At 39.8% G+C, this 17,427-nt stretch overlaps 1 protein-coding gene across 1 annotated transcript in view; it reads right to left on the bottom strand.

Annotated features, from left to right (window-relative positions):
- LOC121385845 (zinc finger protein 708-like) overlaps positions 1 to 13,042 on the bottom strand; it is a 32,626-nt gene extending 19,584 nt beyond the window's left edge. The window contains exons 1-3 of the mRNA XM_041516633.1: positions 12,428 to 13,042; positions 248 to 632; positions 6 to 208 (exon numbers count right to left, since the gene is read on the bottom strand). Of these exons, the coding sequence (XP_041372567.1) occupies positions 6 to 208; positions 248 to 632; positions 12,428 to 13,042 (1,203 nt within the window). The remainder of the gene's footprint in view (positions 1 to 5; positions 209 to 247; positions 633 to 12,427) is intronic.
- Positions 13,043 to 17,427: the final 4,385 nt, after the last annotated feature.

Here is a 17,427-nt window from a genome sequence, read left to right as displayed (position 1 = left end):
TGAACCAACATATGTTGTTTTAAGTTGGAACTCTGAGCAAAACATTTTTTACACACTTCACATTTGAAAGGTTTCTCGCCAGTATGAATTAACATATGCTTCTTTAAGTTGGAACTCTGTGAAAAACATTTGGAACAGACTTCACATTTGAAAGGTGTCTTGCCTGTATGAGTCAACATATGTAGGTTTAAGTGAGAACAACGCTTAAAACATTTGGTACACACGTCACATTTGAAAGGTTTCTCACCAGTATGAATCAGCTTGTGTTCTCTGAATTTGGAACTATTTGTAAAACATTTCGTGCATACTTCACATTTGAAGGGTTTGTTGCCTTTATGAATCATCATATGTTGTTTTAAGTGGTAACAACGTGTAAAACATTTCGTGCACAATTCACATTTGAATGGCCTCTCACCAGTATGAATCAGCGTGTGTACTTTCAAGTGCGAACTCTGTGTAAAACATTTCTTGCACACTTCACATCTGAAACGTTTTTCTCCAGTGTGGATCTGCATATGTCTTTTAATGATACTCTTGGTTGAAAAATACTTTAAGCACGTTCCACACCTGAAAGGTCTTTCTTCAGTATGAACACACATGTGTATTTCTAGAAGAGACTTGGCTTTACAACTCTTTGAACAGACTTCACATTGGAAACACCCTTTATCACTGAGCGACATGTTGATTTCCAGATGCAGGCCTTCAGCTGATGACATTTGCCAGACTAGAGTCTACTTTCTCTTCAGTAAACATCTGTCGTGCCTACAAAGTTGCAGTACTAGTGTCTATACAGCTAGCACTGAAATAGAAAATCACCAATGAATCGATAAAACAAACTGAGGAAGACACACACTTTTGTGGTACATTGTTTATCGCCATGCATATTCAGCATGACAGCTGCACACTGGCGTTGGTGACAGTTGTTACGTCATACAGCGTTGGTGGCACAGTTTTCAAATAATGCATAATCAGTTGGACAGTGCCGGCGTCAGTGACTCACGACTAGTATTCATGGACATGAAAGAAAATAAGTGTGTGTGTGTGTGTGTGTGAGAGAGAGAGAGAGAGAGAGAGAGAGAGAGAGAGAGAGAGAGAGAGAGAGAGAGAGAGAGAGAGAGAGAGAGAGAGGGAGGGAGCGGGGGGGAGAGAGGGAGGGACAGAGAGAGAGGGAGAGAGAGAGAGAGAGAGAGAGGGGGGGGAGGGAGGGACAGAGAGTGGGGAGGGAGGGACATAGAGAGAGAGAGAGAGAGAGAGAGAGAGAGAGAGAGAGAGAGAGAGAGAGAGAGAGAGAGAGAGATATCCTCAGGATAATTCGGAATGTTTTCAAATTATTCTTAAATCACTGGCATGATTCTGCAAGTAAGGTTTTGATTGGTGGACATGAGCTCGAACTGGCTGCTGTTAGATCCACATGTAATAGTGGAGCTAATATTAATTAGATTGAATCATCAGCCATTGGATGTCAAACATTTAGTCTGGACTGATATGTCGTGATTTTCAACCCGTAAAAATGGACAGTAAGTCTGGTTAATTTACAAACCTGTAACAAATTTGGACACAACAGAGTGAAGAAAGTCTGTAACGTTGAAATACCCTTAAAAATAGACTAAAACGCGACTCCATCACCGTTACTTCTGAGGCGCACGTATGTTTTCAAAAATATGAAAAAAGCATTTTGCTTTTGTTTGTTTTGTTTAACGACACCACTAAAGCACATTGATTTATTAATCATCAGCTATTGGATGTCAAACATTAAAATAGTCGTGATTTTGGGGTTTCCATTTGTTTCTGCTACATTTGAAATAACTATATTATTTATATTATTTGTATTTCTAGAAACATAAATCCATTGTTGGCATTTTTTTCCTTCAGTCTTGGTAATTCTGACATAGTCTCACAGAGGAAACCACATTTTTCCATCAGTAGCAATGGATATTCTGATATATCAGTCGTGGTGCAATGGCTAGACCGAGAAATAGCCCAATAGGCCCACCGACGGGGATCGATCCTAAACCGCACGCGCATCAAACGAGTGCTTTACCCGGCCTATGCAGTGTGTGGTATTTGAAGGAAGAAAGGAACTGTTTTATTTAACGATGCACGCAACACATTTTAGTTACAGTTATATGGCGTCAGACGTGGTTAAGGACCACACAGATATTGACAGAGGAAATCAACTGTCGCCACTTTATGGGCTACTCTTTCCGATTAGCAGCAAGAGATCTTTTATATGCACCATCCCACAGACAGGGTAATGCATACCACGGCCTTTGATACCACCAGTCGTGGTGCACTGGTTTATGGGGTTTACGGGGATCGATCCCAGACAGACCGTGCATCGAGCGGGCGCTTTACCACTGGGCTACGTCCCACCCGTGTGGTATTAGAAATGGAAAGGAAAGGAAATGTTTTATTTAACGACGCAGTCAACACATTTTATTTACGGTTATATGGCATTGGACATATGGTTATGGACCACACAGATATTGAGGGAGGGAACCCGCTGTCGCCACTTAATGGGCTACTCTTTTCGATTAGCAGTAAGGGATATTTTATGTGTACCATCTCATAGACAGGATAGCACATACCACGGCATTTGATGTACCAGTCGTGGTGCACTGGCTGAAGCGAGAAATAGCTCAATGGGCCGACTGACGGGGATCGATCCCAAACCGACCGTGCATCAAGCGAGCACTTTACCACTGGGCTACGTCTCACCCTGATCGGAAATGGATAATCTAAACAATAAAATATAGTAATAAATAAAGCGTTAGCCTTAGCGTTTAAAAACTAGGGTCTGTCCCTTTAATTAATTTTTAAAAACCCACAACAAACCTTAATTAATGCACAAAGACGCCCTTTTGCCAACACATAGTGACTTGATCAAAGTGCTCTCTTTCCTTCCTAAGAGCCTATCAAGACCATATTTGCATGTCACGGCTGTGGAATGGTGCATAAAAAAAGAAAAAGATTCCTTGCTACTAATAGGAAAATGTAGATCATGGGCGTACATAGGATTTTGAAAAGGGGGGTTCCAAAATAGAGGATTTTGAAAAGGGGGGTTCCAAAATAGATTGCAGAGATATTGGGCATATATTTCTATGTTGAGTAAATATAATAATGTCAGATATCAATGTCAGATATATTAAATTATTAAAAAAAAAAAGCGGGGGGGGGGGGGGGGGGGGGGGGGGGGGGGGGGGGGGGGGGGGGGGGGGGGGGGGGGGGGGGGGGGGGGGGGGGGGGGGGGAACCCATCAACCCATCAACACCCCCCCCCCCCCCCCCCCCCCCCCCCCCATGTACGCCCATGTAGATGGTTTCCTTTGTTAGACCGGCCTCAGTGGCGTCGTGGTTAGGCCATCGGTCTACAGGCTGGTAGGTACTGGGTTAGGATCCCAGTCGAGGCATGGGATTTTTAATCCAAATACAGACTCCAAACCCTGACTGAGTGCTCCGCAAGGCTCAATGGGTAGGTGTAAACCACTTACATCGACCAGTGATCCATAACTGGTTCAACAAAGGCCATGGTTTGTGCTACCCTGCCTGTGGGAAGCGCAAATAAAAAATCCCTTGCTGCTAATCGGAAAGAGTAGCCCATGTAGTGGCGACAGCGGGTTTCCACTCCAAATCTGTGTGGTCCTTAACCATATGTCTGACGCCATATAACTGTAAATAAAATGTGTTGAGTGCGTCGTTTCTTTCTTTCTTTCTTTCTTTCTAAGTCTACATTTAAATAACTGCTGACTATATGTCAGAATTACCAAATAAATGCTCCACATCCAATATCCGTTGATTAATAAATGAATGTGCTCTAGTGGTGTCGATAAACAAAACAGACGTCTACACAATGTGTATGTTGAACAACCACCTATAACTGTTACACTTCCCTGTACACAACAGTAGTCAACGCGTTGCCAATATTTGCTATTACACCTAAAGACGAGAAGTTGAACTACTTCACTTCGATATTTCATGAGGAATTCTCACCTGAATATGATATTAAATAATCTGATATCGGGGGTTCAAACGAACAACTGTACAATGCAATCAAATATCTTGAACACGGGTTTTGGAATGTGCCAAAAAGTGTGGGGGGAAATTGGGGGGGGGGGGGGGGTTACACACACACAAATATAAATATTATACATGTATAAATATATCAAAACCACTGCTTCTATTCAAAAAGTAACATTTGTATACAAGTGCCCCCACTCCCACCCTCTCCCCCAACCCACCCCGCTTTGTATGCCAGTGTTGAATAAGAGACAGTCGAATTTCTACGAATGACTTTGTATTAAAATGTAGCTGAACTCTGGTTTGGTAACATAGGGCGGGACGTAACCCAGTGGTAAAGTGTTCGCCTCATGCGCGGTTGATTATGTGTTGATTTTTAAATGTCTCATATTGCAATCCGCTGTCCGAAGTAGTGTTTGATTTCGGTTATCAGTATACAAATATAGCCGAAAGTAATTATCAGTTTGTGTATAAAATAAATAAAAAAACACTCGTGCATACATATCATCATATTTACCCACCTGATATTAAATCGTTTCTTTGTAAAATCTCAAAATAGAACAAATTATCCTAATAAACTAAGTTCACCAAGAGAAAAATAATCGAGTCAAGACAAAGCAAGCGGAAATAGATACACTAATCTGACCCGCTGTTCGGACCATACTCAATGCGGACGGCTATTATCATTGCGTAGCATGCTGAATGGGATGCGGGTCAACTATCCCTTGCTGGTGGAGAACATTTATTCAATCCATTAAAAACAATAGGGGTATGCGGACAAAATGAATTGGCCTATAAAACATGTATTTTGATTATTCTGTGACTGTCAAGACATCAGGTCTAGAAAATTTAGTTTTGTGTATATTGGGTCGGGTACGTTTTGAACATGCTCATATACAAGAGCTTCGAGCATGTGTCCCGAGGCCGAGTTCCGGATAGCCGGAAATCTGTTTATCAGCATCTTGAGATAAAGTTTCTTTTCTTTGACACCACTAGAGCACATTGATTTATTAATCATCGGCTATTGGATGTCAAACATTTGATAATTTGTACGTATAATCTTAGACAGGAAACACGCTACATTTTTTCATTAATAGCAAGGGATCTTTTATATCGCTGTTGATCTGTTACGTCTATACCAGACGACACGACATGTTTATATCTTATATCCTTCTTATGTTCATAAAATTCTAATCGTTTAGTTTTGTGTTTATTGGGTCAGTTTAGTTTTGTGTTGATTGGGTCGGGTACGTTTTGAACATGCTCATATGCCACAAGAGCTCCGAGCATGTCTGTCCCACACACACACACATATATATAAAAAAGAAATGTTTTATTTAACGACGCACTCAACCATGGGCGTACATAGGGGGGTTCGATGGGTTCGACCGAACCCCCCCCCCCCCCCCCCCCCCCTGAAATCGCTTTTTTTATAATTTAATATATCTGACATTATTATATTTACTTAACATAGAAATATATGCCCAATATCTCTGCAATCTATTTTGGAACCCCCCTTTTCAAAACTCAACATAGAAATATATGCCTAATATCTCTGCAATCTATTTTGGAACCCCCCCCCCCCCTTTTTGAATCCTATGTACACCCATGTCAACACATTTTATTTACGGTTATATGGCGTCAGACATATGGTTAAGGACCACACAAATTTGGAGAGGAAACCCGCTGTCGCCACTACGTGGGCTACTCTTTCCGATTATCAGCAAGGGATCTTTTATTTGCGCTTCCCACAGGCAGGATAGCACAAACCATTAAAAATCCCATGCCTCGACTGGGATCCGAACCCAGTACCTACCAGCCTGTAGACCGATGGCCTAACCACGACGCCACCGAGGCTGGTCAGATATATAAATACATGCATCAATATATAAAAACCATCGCTGCTGCTAAAAAGTAGGGGGTACATGCCACGTGCCCCGCCCCTTTCCCACGCGCTTCCTTCGACAGTGCCGATGATCAATGGTGAAATTTCAACCGATTCCCAATGCTAATATGTCTCGCTGTCTCCGTATTTAATGAGCTTTTGATCTTTTATCGTAATTGCACTTTATATCCATTTTTTTGTAGGTACAATGTTTTTTAATTACTTTTTTTTTTTTTTTTCAAATACCATCAGATGCATTGGCAGGCCCATTGGAGGGTGCTTTTAAGTGTGTGTGTGCGTTTGACGGGGATGGTGGGGAGGAGGGGCAGTGGTCACGGTCGTTATTAGGTAAGGCACGAAATGCCTTGCCCAAGTGCACAAGACATCTATGAAGAATAGTTACATTAATTGCAAGGGATAGTTTCCCGCTCAGGTCCAGTTGACAAACCACTATGCCCAGTAAAGTGAAAGGGGTTAGTGAATTATACAACTGTATATGTAGCCCGGGTACTCTGACTGTAAGAGAGCTAGTCGGACATTTGGATAGTTATATACGCTTTTATTACTGCGTATTTATGCCCAAATGTCCGTCTAGATCTCTTACAGTCAAGAGTACTCGGGCTACTGTATATGAAGAAGAGGGGGGGAAAAAATGACTATAAGCGTACGAGACGGGGGGGGGGGGGGGTACACAGAGGTACATTCCCATTAATTGTAAGGGATCTTCTTTCACTCAGGTACAGTTAAAAAAACACTATGCCCTGTAAAGTGAAAGAGGTTAGTGAATTATACAACTGTATATGTAGAATAGGGGAACAAAAATAACTATAAGCGTATGAGACGGGGGAAGGGGGTATGAAGAATAGGGGTACATTCCCATTAACTGTAAGGGATATTTTCCCGCTCTGGTCCAGCTGACAAAACACTATGCCCTGTAAAGTGAAAGTTGATGGTTAATTACACAACAGTATAAGAACAGGGGTACAAAAATAGCCAGATGTTTGCCGTACGTGATTCCTTAGAGGACCGACTTTTCTTTTGAAGAGGCCACACTGGCTAAAACACTTCGTGCAATACAATGTTATGAATATGATTATGCTTATTATTCTGTGTTGTTATTGCATTTTTCCAATTAAGTTGCACTGCACCATACTGTCTGCTACTAAAATAGATTAATGCGATTAAAAGTCACGTGATTCGCCTCCATAACTGCAAAGTACAGGGGCGTCGGAAGCAATTAAAAGTTGACGTGACGTAGCCCAGTGGTACAGCGTTCGCTCGTTGCGTGGTCGGTGTGGGATCGATCCCTGTCAGTGAGCCCAGTGGGCTATTTCTCGTTCCAGCCAGTGCACTACGACTGGTATATCAAAGGCCGTGGTATGTACTAGCCTGTCTGTGAAATATAAAAGATCCCTTGCTACTAATCGAAAAGAGTAGCCCATGAAGTGGTGACAGCGGGTTTCCTCTCTCGATAGTTGTGTGGTCTTTAACCATATATCTGACGCCATATAACCGTAAATAAATTGTGCTGAGTGCGTCGTTAAATAAAATGTCTTTCTTTCTCATGTTTGTAGGGAAAGGGGGGAGGGGGGTCAGGCTTGTTCTTGCCCGAATTAAACGAAAATGCTCGAATCTGAAAAAAACATTTATATCAGTAGTATAATCAAACCGCTATATATGGGTTGGAATTGAATCAGTACGCATTTTTATATGGATTACAACTAATTTTGAAGGAAATACATAGTAAAAAGGTCTCATGTTAACGCATATTGCCCGAATATCTCCATAATTTTTGCCCGAAAGAGATGTTTTACTCCAGAACTACGGGACAGTTGCTCCCTGTCACAAGTCAAGATTGGTACGTATATAATTTTATCGTTTTATTTTAACTTGTACGATTATAAAAGATGGTCTGTATGTTTGTTTGGGTAATCGACACGGTTATGTTTCTTTCACCATTGCCTTGTTTGTAACTTGGCGATGTACGTGCAAGGCCACGCACGTGCATTTTATACTCATTGTGTTTGCCGCAGTACGGATGTACACTGTCCAATCAAAAAGAAGATTGTGTCATTTTATTAATATAAACACAGGCGTTCTGTAGTGTTTAAAGCGGCAGTATCCGGAATATTTTTATTATTTAAGCATATAGAACAGAAAATCCAATTACGTTTGGTGCATATATGACGCCGCACTCCGCATTGGTTTCACTACGCTGGCTTATCAAGGTCAAAAACAAAGCCAGTATTTTGAAAGTGGGACACTTTTGACGGGCTCCTACCGATATCGGTTTTCATTGGCTTATCACAAGTGTGGAATTCCCCAACAAGAGATCATTTAACTGTCTTGATTGAGGGGTCGTCTCATATCTCCAAAACATATTTATATCCATAGAGGTATGGTACACCGCGTTTCCAGGGGTCGGTGGGTGGGGGATTTCCCTTGAAATTTTGACAGTGGCCAGCTGTTGGCATACGCATTACATGTAAGGGGGTGTTACTAGTTACGTAACGCTCTAGAGGTAGAGGAAGAGGGTACTGTGTTCGATTTACATGATTAATGTGTCACTAGTATACAAACTAAACTTTGAAAGTTCTACTAACACTTTATAAAATATTAATTCTGAAATTGGAAGGTACGATTGTCGATAATACATTGTCAAGATCAAACCGGTTTTAACGAAAGACTAGTACCGTATCCTCAACCGAACGTTCTTCGTACAGCGCAAGATTTCTCTTTTAATTTTTTTAGACGAACCCTACAATTTGAAATCGGCAAACGCACGTGTTAAATGAAACTGACAACAGGCTGTCGTTTGTGCTTTGCCGAGCTATGGCGGCAAAGGTGACGAATCGAGCTATCCTTTTGACGATCTCCGTTCATAGCGAACACACACGAGTGTTTTAAAAGTGCATTTGAGCTTGTATTTCATATTTGTACATGATGTTATAATATGGTAAACAGAGAATGTAACTTTAATTACTGGACCATAAACTTCTTAGAATCCATGTCAAGAGTCATTTGGGTTGTTTTAAGCCGTGGGCAATATTTGGTTTAAATTGTATTATAATTTTGTGCAAAAAGGTGGAAATGTTGATGATTATGTTATAAAATGGTTTATTATGATGATGAACTGATTACATTGTTTACATTTTCCATTATGAAAGGGGTTTGTATAAATATGTACACAACTTAAGAATGGATATTAATTTCAGCGTTTCGTCCGTTCGCCCGTTCGTTTGTATGGCTGGGTTGTAGGACGTATTGCAGCAAGAGGGCTGGATGTCATCTTGGAGCTAACTTCGCTAGAGGGATGGAGTGTAGACTGATGACGTCAGACGTGACTGTCGTGACCTTGTGTTAACTGTAGCTGCTTATTTAGAACATTCGTTATAATCATTGAATAATGAATTTGTTATCTTTATCGACATGTTTGATGTTCATATCTTCATCATTTGTGTGCCATTTTATCGTATAGAAGAACGTGGACACTGAATATTTGTTGCGTAATCCCTTTCGGATATTGCATCTACATTTACGAACATTTTTATTTATTTATAGTTTTTTTAATTTGGGGGGGGGGGGGGGGGGGGGGGCTAGTGATTTTTCCTGGGGACTAGTACCTTTCCTCAGCTACCCCCGAGCCAGTGAATATATACTCTGTCAAAAAAGAAACGCATAGGTGATAGGGAAAGAAGAAAAGTGTTTGATTTTACAAAATATCAGGTCTTTTTACAATGTTGCTGAATGACCATGTTTCTTAATGTTCCTGGAATGGGACATCATGACCAAATGCACCTTAAAACTAATTTAACGCACGTGTGCCACAATTCAAGGAAATCAGCGTAAAATGATCAGATTTTGGCGAATGCACGTGAAACTCGGGTAAAAGATTCGGGTAGTTATGGATATTTAAAGCTGCAATGCTCGCAATGATGCCTCATTTCCATTTCGTCTTAGACGAGTTACAAGATGCCAAGACTAATCCTGCCGAATCGAAACACTGCAATAGGCCGCTTCCAGTTAGGTGAATCGCAGTCAGCAGTTGCACGCCACATGAACGTCCACCAGAACGTCCATCAGAGCACCATTTCACGTCTCTGGGACAGGTACCAGCAGTTTCAATCGGCTGAAGACCAGCCCAGAAGTGGAAGACCTCGCATAACACAGGGCTCAAAATGCAGTGTTAGTACATGCACCGGAGCATGCTGATTTTTGTGTGTGCATGTAACTTTTAAAACTGGGTGCACGCGGTGCATGCTAATATTTTTCAAGTACTGTGTATTGCGTATACTAGTATCATGTTGTCTACCAGATTCAGACTCAAGTTGTTGAATTTTGCGTATGCATTTCGTAATCTGTCCGCCACATGAAAACGATAACTTATCTTATGGGCGCATCCATTTTGTATCCCATAATCCTACTTACAACAATGGCGCCCTTTCGGTCATTTCCGTCAAATATATTTGCAAAAATTCCGTATGCTAATTTATATTATACCAACAGATCTTATCGAGTTAAAAAAGTTGATAACTTGCTTAATACAAAAAACAAATATTCGTACGTTTTTGTAATAGGCCTATTATAGATTTCAGTGAGGCGTTTACGTTGGGTGAAATTTTCAAATTTGATCAAGAATCAGTAATAAACGCAGTTGTATAACGTTCCGGTACTGTTAATAAATAAATATAGGTACTGCCGAATAATTCCGAATAGCTTCGTATAAAAAAAAACGTAGTTGCATGACGCTCGCGCGGTCATTAATTAATTCTTTAAACTTTTGTTACTCGACAGTGACTGTGATCCAGCATGGATGTCAGTAATACTGATAGTGACAATTAAGACAGTTAAATTAAAAAGAAAATGATAATCAACACTGTAATCAAGGTAATTAAAATAGTATTTTCCTGATTGTTAACAGGATTTACCTCATTTTTGGTGCATGAAGAATTTTAATGGTGCATGTAACTTTTTTTTCAGCATACACTTGGTGCATGTAGATTTTTTGTTCATTTCTAGCCCTGATAACAGCTGAGTCACCAAACTGCCACAGCAATGAACACTGCTGTGTGTCTGCACAAACCATTCAGAACCGACTTCGAGAAGTTGGTTTACAGGCTAGAAGACCGTATGTTGGCACCATCCTGCGACGTCAACATCGACATTTACCTGTTCGCTGGTGCACGAATGTACAGGGGAGAAACTTGGGGAAACTGGCGGCGAGTATGGTTCAGCAACGAGTCACGTTTCCTTCTACACCGACGTGATGGACGACAACGTGTTTACAGGCACTGCAATCAACGTTTTGCAAACAATTGCGCCGCCCAAGTTCACAGATTCGGTGGAGGCAGTGCCAAGATGTGGGAAGCCATCTCATACACCGGCAGAAGTGAACTTGTGTTCATACAAGGCAACCTGACAGCTGTACGCTACCGGGATGAAATTATTCGCCGTCACATGTTTCCCATTTTGTATCGACAGAGAGAACTCTTTCAGCAGGACAATGTAGTGACGCATACGGCACGTGTAACAATGGATTTCCTACAGAATAAGAACATTAATGTGCTGCCATGGCCATCAGGATCGCCAGATCTCAACCCCATTGAACATCTATGGGACAAACTGGACAGACGTGTACACCAGCATGACCCGGAGCCTTACACTCTTCCGCAACTGTCACATGCACTGCAGGAACAATGGGCTAGGATTCCACGTGCCTGGATTCAGAGACTCATTCAGTCTATACGAAGTAGATGTCGCACAGTGATTGCTGCTGCTGGTGGTCACACAAGGTACTGATTTCAACGCCCTCGTGCGATGCTGTTTGGTGACAAAAACTCCTTTACTGCCGTCAGTCCATACCAAGAACATTGTCACATATTCATGTCAAACTTGACTGTGATACGATCATAAATAACGAAAATATGCAACTTTGTATTAAAGAGATAACTCCATGAATATTTCGCCTATGTGTTTCTTTTTTGACAGAGTATATTTCCTAATTTCTACCACTGTTAAAGAATTTGATTAACAATGAGCTCCTTGGCAAATAATTTACATTTGTCATAATAATATATATATAATACAAATGTCTGCAGCATTAGTTTTACTGGTTTATACAAACTGGTCAGTACATCATGTTAGTTATTAGGTTATCAATTACCTAATAAAACAAGTTAACAGTCAAAAGTGATAGTAGTATTGTTAAATCAGAACACTAAGGTAATACACAATTATGATATAACGAAGCAGTTTTAAATCTACAAGACCTTAAAACCGATACAAGAAAATACGTAATCGTATGCTCTAAAATTATTTATCTTTGGCTACTGTATGTAAATTATATTATTTGTTAATTCTTACATATAGTCTTAATGTACCGTTAATATATATTTTAGTCAACTAAGAAAATGAATGAATAAATAATTAAAGGTTGGATCATGTCTACTTTTTTTCTTATGTCACAAAATCCTCATCAGGGGTGAATACACACCTTTATCGTCTAGAATCATGCCACTCAATCTACATCTAAGTTCCCCCCAGTATGAATCAACCTATTATGTTGTCTTAATGTGGAATTCCGAGCAAAACATCTTCTGCACACTTCACATTTGAAAGGTTTCTCCCCAGTATGAATGCGTATATGTTCGTTCAAGTGGGAACGTTTTATAAAACATTTTGTGCACATTTCACATTTAAGAGGTTTATCCCTAGTATAGATCATGGATTTATAAGCAAAAATATTTTTGCACACTTCATATTTGAGAGCGTTCTCCCTTGTATGAATCTGCAGATGTTCATTCAAGTGGGAACATTTTCTAAAACATTTTGTGCACACTTCACATTTGAAAGGTTTCTCCCCAGTATGAATCAACATATGTTGCTTTAAGCCGGAACTCTGTGAAAAACATGCTGTGCATGCTTTGCAGTTGAAAAGCTTTTCGCCAGTATGAATCAACATATGCTGTTTTAAGTTGTTATTCCGTGCAAAACATTTTGTGCATACTTCACATTCGAAAGGTTTCTCCCCAGTATGAATCAACATATGCTGCTTTAAGCTGTAACTCTGTGAAAAACATGTTGTGCACACTTCACTCTGTGAATTAAATGCTGCTTTAAGCTGTAACTCTGTGAAAAACATCTGGAACAGACTTCACATTTGAAAGGTGTTTCCCCAGTATGAATCAACATATGCTGCTTTAAGCTGTAACTCTGTGAAAAACGTGTTCTGCACACTTCACATTTTAAAGGTTTCTCGCCAGTATGAATTAACATATGCTTCTTTAAGTTGGAATTCTGTGAAAAACATTTGGAACAGACTTCACATTTGAAAGTTGTCTTGCCTGTGTGAGTCAACATATGTAGGTTTAAGTGAGAACGCTTAAAACATTTCGTACAAACTTCACATTTGAAAGGTTTGTTGCCTTTATGAATCATCATATGTTGTTTTAAATCATAACGATGCGTAAAACATTTTGTGCACACTTCACATTTGAATGGCCTCTCACCAGTATGAATCTGCATATGTACTCTTAAGTTGGAACTCTGCATAAAACATTTCTTGCAAACTTCACATTTGAAAGGTTTTTCTGCAGTGTGAATCTGCATATGTCTTTTAATGTTACTCTTGGTTGAGAACTCCTTTAAGCACATTCCACACCTGAAAGGTCTTTCACCAGAATGAGCATGCATATGTATATCTAGAAGAGACCTGACTTTACAACTCTTTGAATAGACTTTACATTGGAAACACCCTTTATCCCTGAGAGACATGTTGGTTTCCAGATGCAGGTCTTCAGCTGACGTTTTTCAGACTAGAGTCTACTCTGTGCTCAGTAAACATCTGGCGTGCCTTCAAAGCTGCAGTACTTGAATCTATACAGCTAGCACTGAAATAGAAAATCACTAATGAATTGATCAAACAAAACTAAGAATGAATGAATGAATGAACGAATGAATGTTTAACGACACCCCAGCACGAAAAATACATTGGCTATTGGGTGTCAAACTATGGTAAATGCAAACAGTAAGTGATGATCAACATCAATATAAAAATTCAACAGCTAAATTAAAACCCAGTGTAAAGAACTGTGCAAAAATACAAATATCACTAAAATTTACAGTAAAAGTATCACGTAAAAATTGTAAAACAAATTCTCGATGAAATAGAAATGATTCCATCACATTACCTTGGCCAAATATATTTTAAGATGCTTACACTCCACCAAAATGTGCCGCACCGTCAGAGTACACCGACAGTGCTCACACTGAGGTGGAGGATCTTTCTTTAAGATAAATGAATGGGTCAAATATGTATGGCCGATACGAGCATGACACAGGACTAGTTCATCCTTCCTGCACTGTCCACAGGAAGACTGCCTCTCCCAATATTAGCTTGGTAGCATGAAGCTTGTTCGCAACTGCACCGTCCCAATCATGTTGCCAAGTCAAAAAGATAAATTGACTCATACTATGTCTAAAATCAGTATAAGGTACACAAACCCTGACATGAGGCCAATCCAAAGCAGATTTGGCAGCAGAATCTGCCTTTTCATCACCCCCTGATGCCAATATGGCTGGGCACCCAACAAAATACAATGTCTTTAATGGCAATTAAAAAAGGACACTTTCGTATCACCATCCCAATTAAGGAATGATCCAGCTTCATAAGGCGTAAAGCTTGGAGACATGACAGTGAATCTGTGAAAATAATAAATTTGGATGCACTAGAATCCTTTATTTCTTCCAAGGCTTTAATGACTGCCCAAACTCCAGCACTAAAGATTGATGCCGAGTCAGGCAGTCGCATGGAAATGATAGTGTCTGATGGAAAAACTGTGGCACAAGCCACAGTTGTTCATCCCGTGATCCGTCTGTACACACAGGAATGTAATCACGGTATTTGTTTCGAATTCCCATGAAAACCTGTTTATACACAATAGCATCTGTATATCTTTAGATGCGCAGGATAAAACACAATTTTAGGTGGTCTAATGCACCAAGGTAGTAAAACAAACTATGAAGTTGTCTTCAAAGTGTCAGTTAAATCAATGTTGGAAAGTGAAAAGAAATACTTAATGCGAAGACCAAATGAAGACATGAGTGCAAGAAGTACTTAAGTCACATTTTTGCAAAAAAACGAGCTGACAACAGAAATGGCATATTCGGTGGCTGTACCATTGACTGACGCAAAGAATTAACAAATACAAATGCTTAGGTCCCAAATACTGTTGGCCTGCCAATGTAGGATTTACTGACCTTTAGTTGAAGAAGTACTTAAGTACCAAAGTCTTTGACTGTCCAATCAAAATGCTTGTATTTATCATGTGACAAACTGTAAAAATTACTGATAATGATGCTGAGCAGGTAATTATTAATACCAATAATGATGAAACTCGGGGTAAAAAAAGAAGAAGGAACACAGAAAATTGCACTTTCATCATCTATCATCGGTTATAATAGGTTAGCATTAATCAGCTGACTTTCGATTGTACAATTGGTTACAATGTATAGGAATTTGGAGAGGATCGGACAAATTCGGAACTGTGCACCTATTTTAAAAATATATATATGTATATATTTCATCATCATCTAAAATGTTTGAAGTAGTAATTTTTACTTTTAAATGTTCTTACCATTTTGTTACAAATCGTCAGTTGACAACTTAAGCGCTTTTCGATTTTATTTGGCTCGACATGTTTTGATTTAGTTCGTTGCCACCGTATGTGGTTGCGCACCACTCTTTAATCAAACCAGTTTTTGTTTCGTACTTAGGCCTAATAATCTAGATTTGCTTGATCCCAATTTCGAATGATATATATATATATAATCATTCAAAATGCAAAAAAAAAAAAATATCAATGAACACACGGATTTTCCAGTACACAGCGGCATAGCTTAAAAAGGTTTGAAATCAAGAAACGTACACAATAATAGTCCACAAATACTGTATTTGATGAATACAAATTCTGACAACGAGAACGGTAATATTTACTGTGGTTAACATTTTCCGCAACAATCGATTATGAATTTCAAAATCGATCATCACACCGCTAGAGAATCGATCCACGTAGGTTCAAACGAACAACTGTACAATGCAATCAAATATCTTGAACACGGACTTAGGAATGTGTCAAAAAGTGTGGGGGGGGGGGGGGGAATTGGGGGGGGGGATTAATAAATGAATGTAATACAGACATATATAAATATTATACATGTATAAATATATAAAAAAAACATGGCTGCTACTAAAAAGTAACATTTGTCTACAAGTGCCCCCTTCCTCAAGCGTGAATGGTATAGGATCGATCCCCGTCGGTGGACCCATTGCGATATTTCTCGTTCCAGCCAATGCACCACAACTGGTATATCAAAGGCTGTGGTATGTGCTGTCCTATCTGGGATGGAAATGTTTTATTTAACGACTCACTCAACACATTTTATTTACGGTTATATGACGTCAGACATATGGTTATGGACAACACAGATATTGAGGGAGGAAACCCGCTGTCACCATTTCATGAGCTACTATTTTCAATTAGCAGCAAGGGATCTTTTATATGCACCACCCCATAGACGGGATAGCATATACCACGGCCTTTAATGTACGTCGTGGTGCACTGGTTGGGGCGGAAAATAGCTCAATGGGACCACTGACGTGGATCGATCCCAAACGGACCGCGCATTAAGCGAGCGCTTTACCACTGGGCTACGTCTTGCCCTGTCTGGGATGGTGTATATGAAAGGCCCCTCGTTACTAAATTACGTCATGGGCGAATCTGGTTGCCCGGTAGTGAAATCTGGTGGCCCCAAGCGTCCGGTCTCGGGATTTTTCCAACCCTGGCTAATGGTAATATGTAGCTGGTTTCCTCTCGATGACACCTAATAGCCAATGATTAATAAATCAATGTGATCTAGTGGTGTCGTTAACCAAGAACAAACTAAACTAGTCTTATATCAGCCATGTTTAACTCCGGACGATAAAACTGTCGTAGTTGTCTATTCATCTAAGGTTATGTGTTAAATTTTTAAATGTCTGATATTGCATTTTCACTCAGTCCGAATCAATGTTTCATTTCGGTTATTAGTATGGTTACTAATCATTTCGTACCAAAGTCATTTCGTACCATAGTTTATGGTCATTTCGTACCATAGTCCTTTCGTACCATAGTGCTTTGGTCATTTCGTACCATAGCCATTTCGTACCTACTTTTTACCATCTCGTACCATAATGTTTGGTCATTTCGTACCATAGTGGTTTCGTACTAGGTATCTTATTTTTGTTATGGTATGCCACTTGTTATTTTTATTGTTGACGAATAAACGTTGATGAGTAAATATACCTTGTAAAGTGAGCAAAGGTTTAATTGAACATATGTATATTGCTACTGATGATCATTTCATATGATACGGGACCCCCCACCCCCATCTTATATAGGCTTACGTTATTAGCCCACTGTCGAAAGATGCTCTGCCTATGCTTGCCTTATTGCTGTTGGATAAACTAATAGTTATAATCAACAGTTA

This window comes from Gigantopelta aegis, chromosome 12, assembly GCF_016097555.1.
Source record: "Gigantopelta aegis isolate Gae_Host chromosome 12, Gae_host_genome, whole genome shotgun sequence".
NCBI classification, from domain to species: Eukaryota; Metazoa; Mollusca; class Gastropoda; order Neomphalida; family Peltospiridae; genus Gigantopelta; species Gigantopelta aegis.
This window is presented reverse-complemented; position numbering and strand designations above follow the sequence as displayed.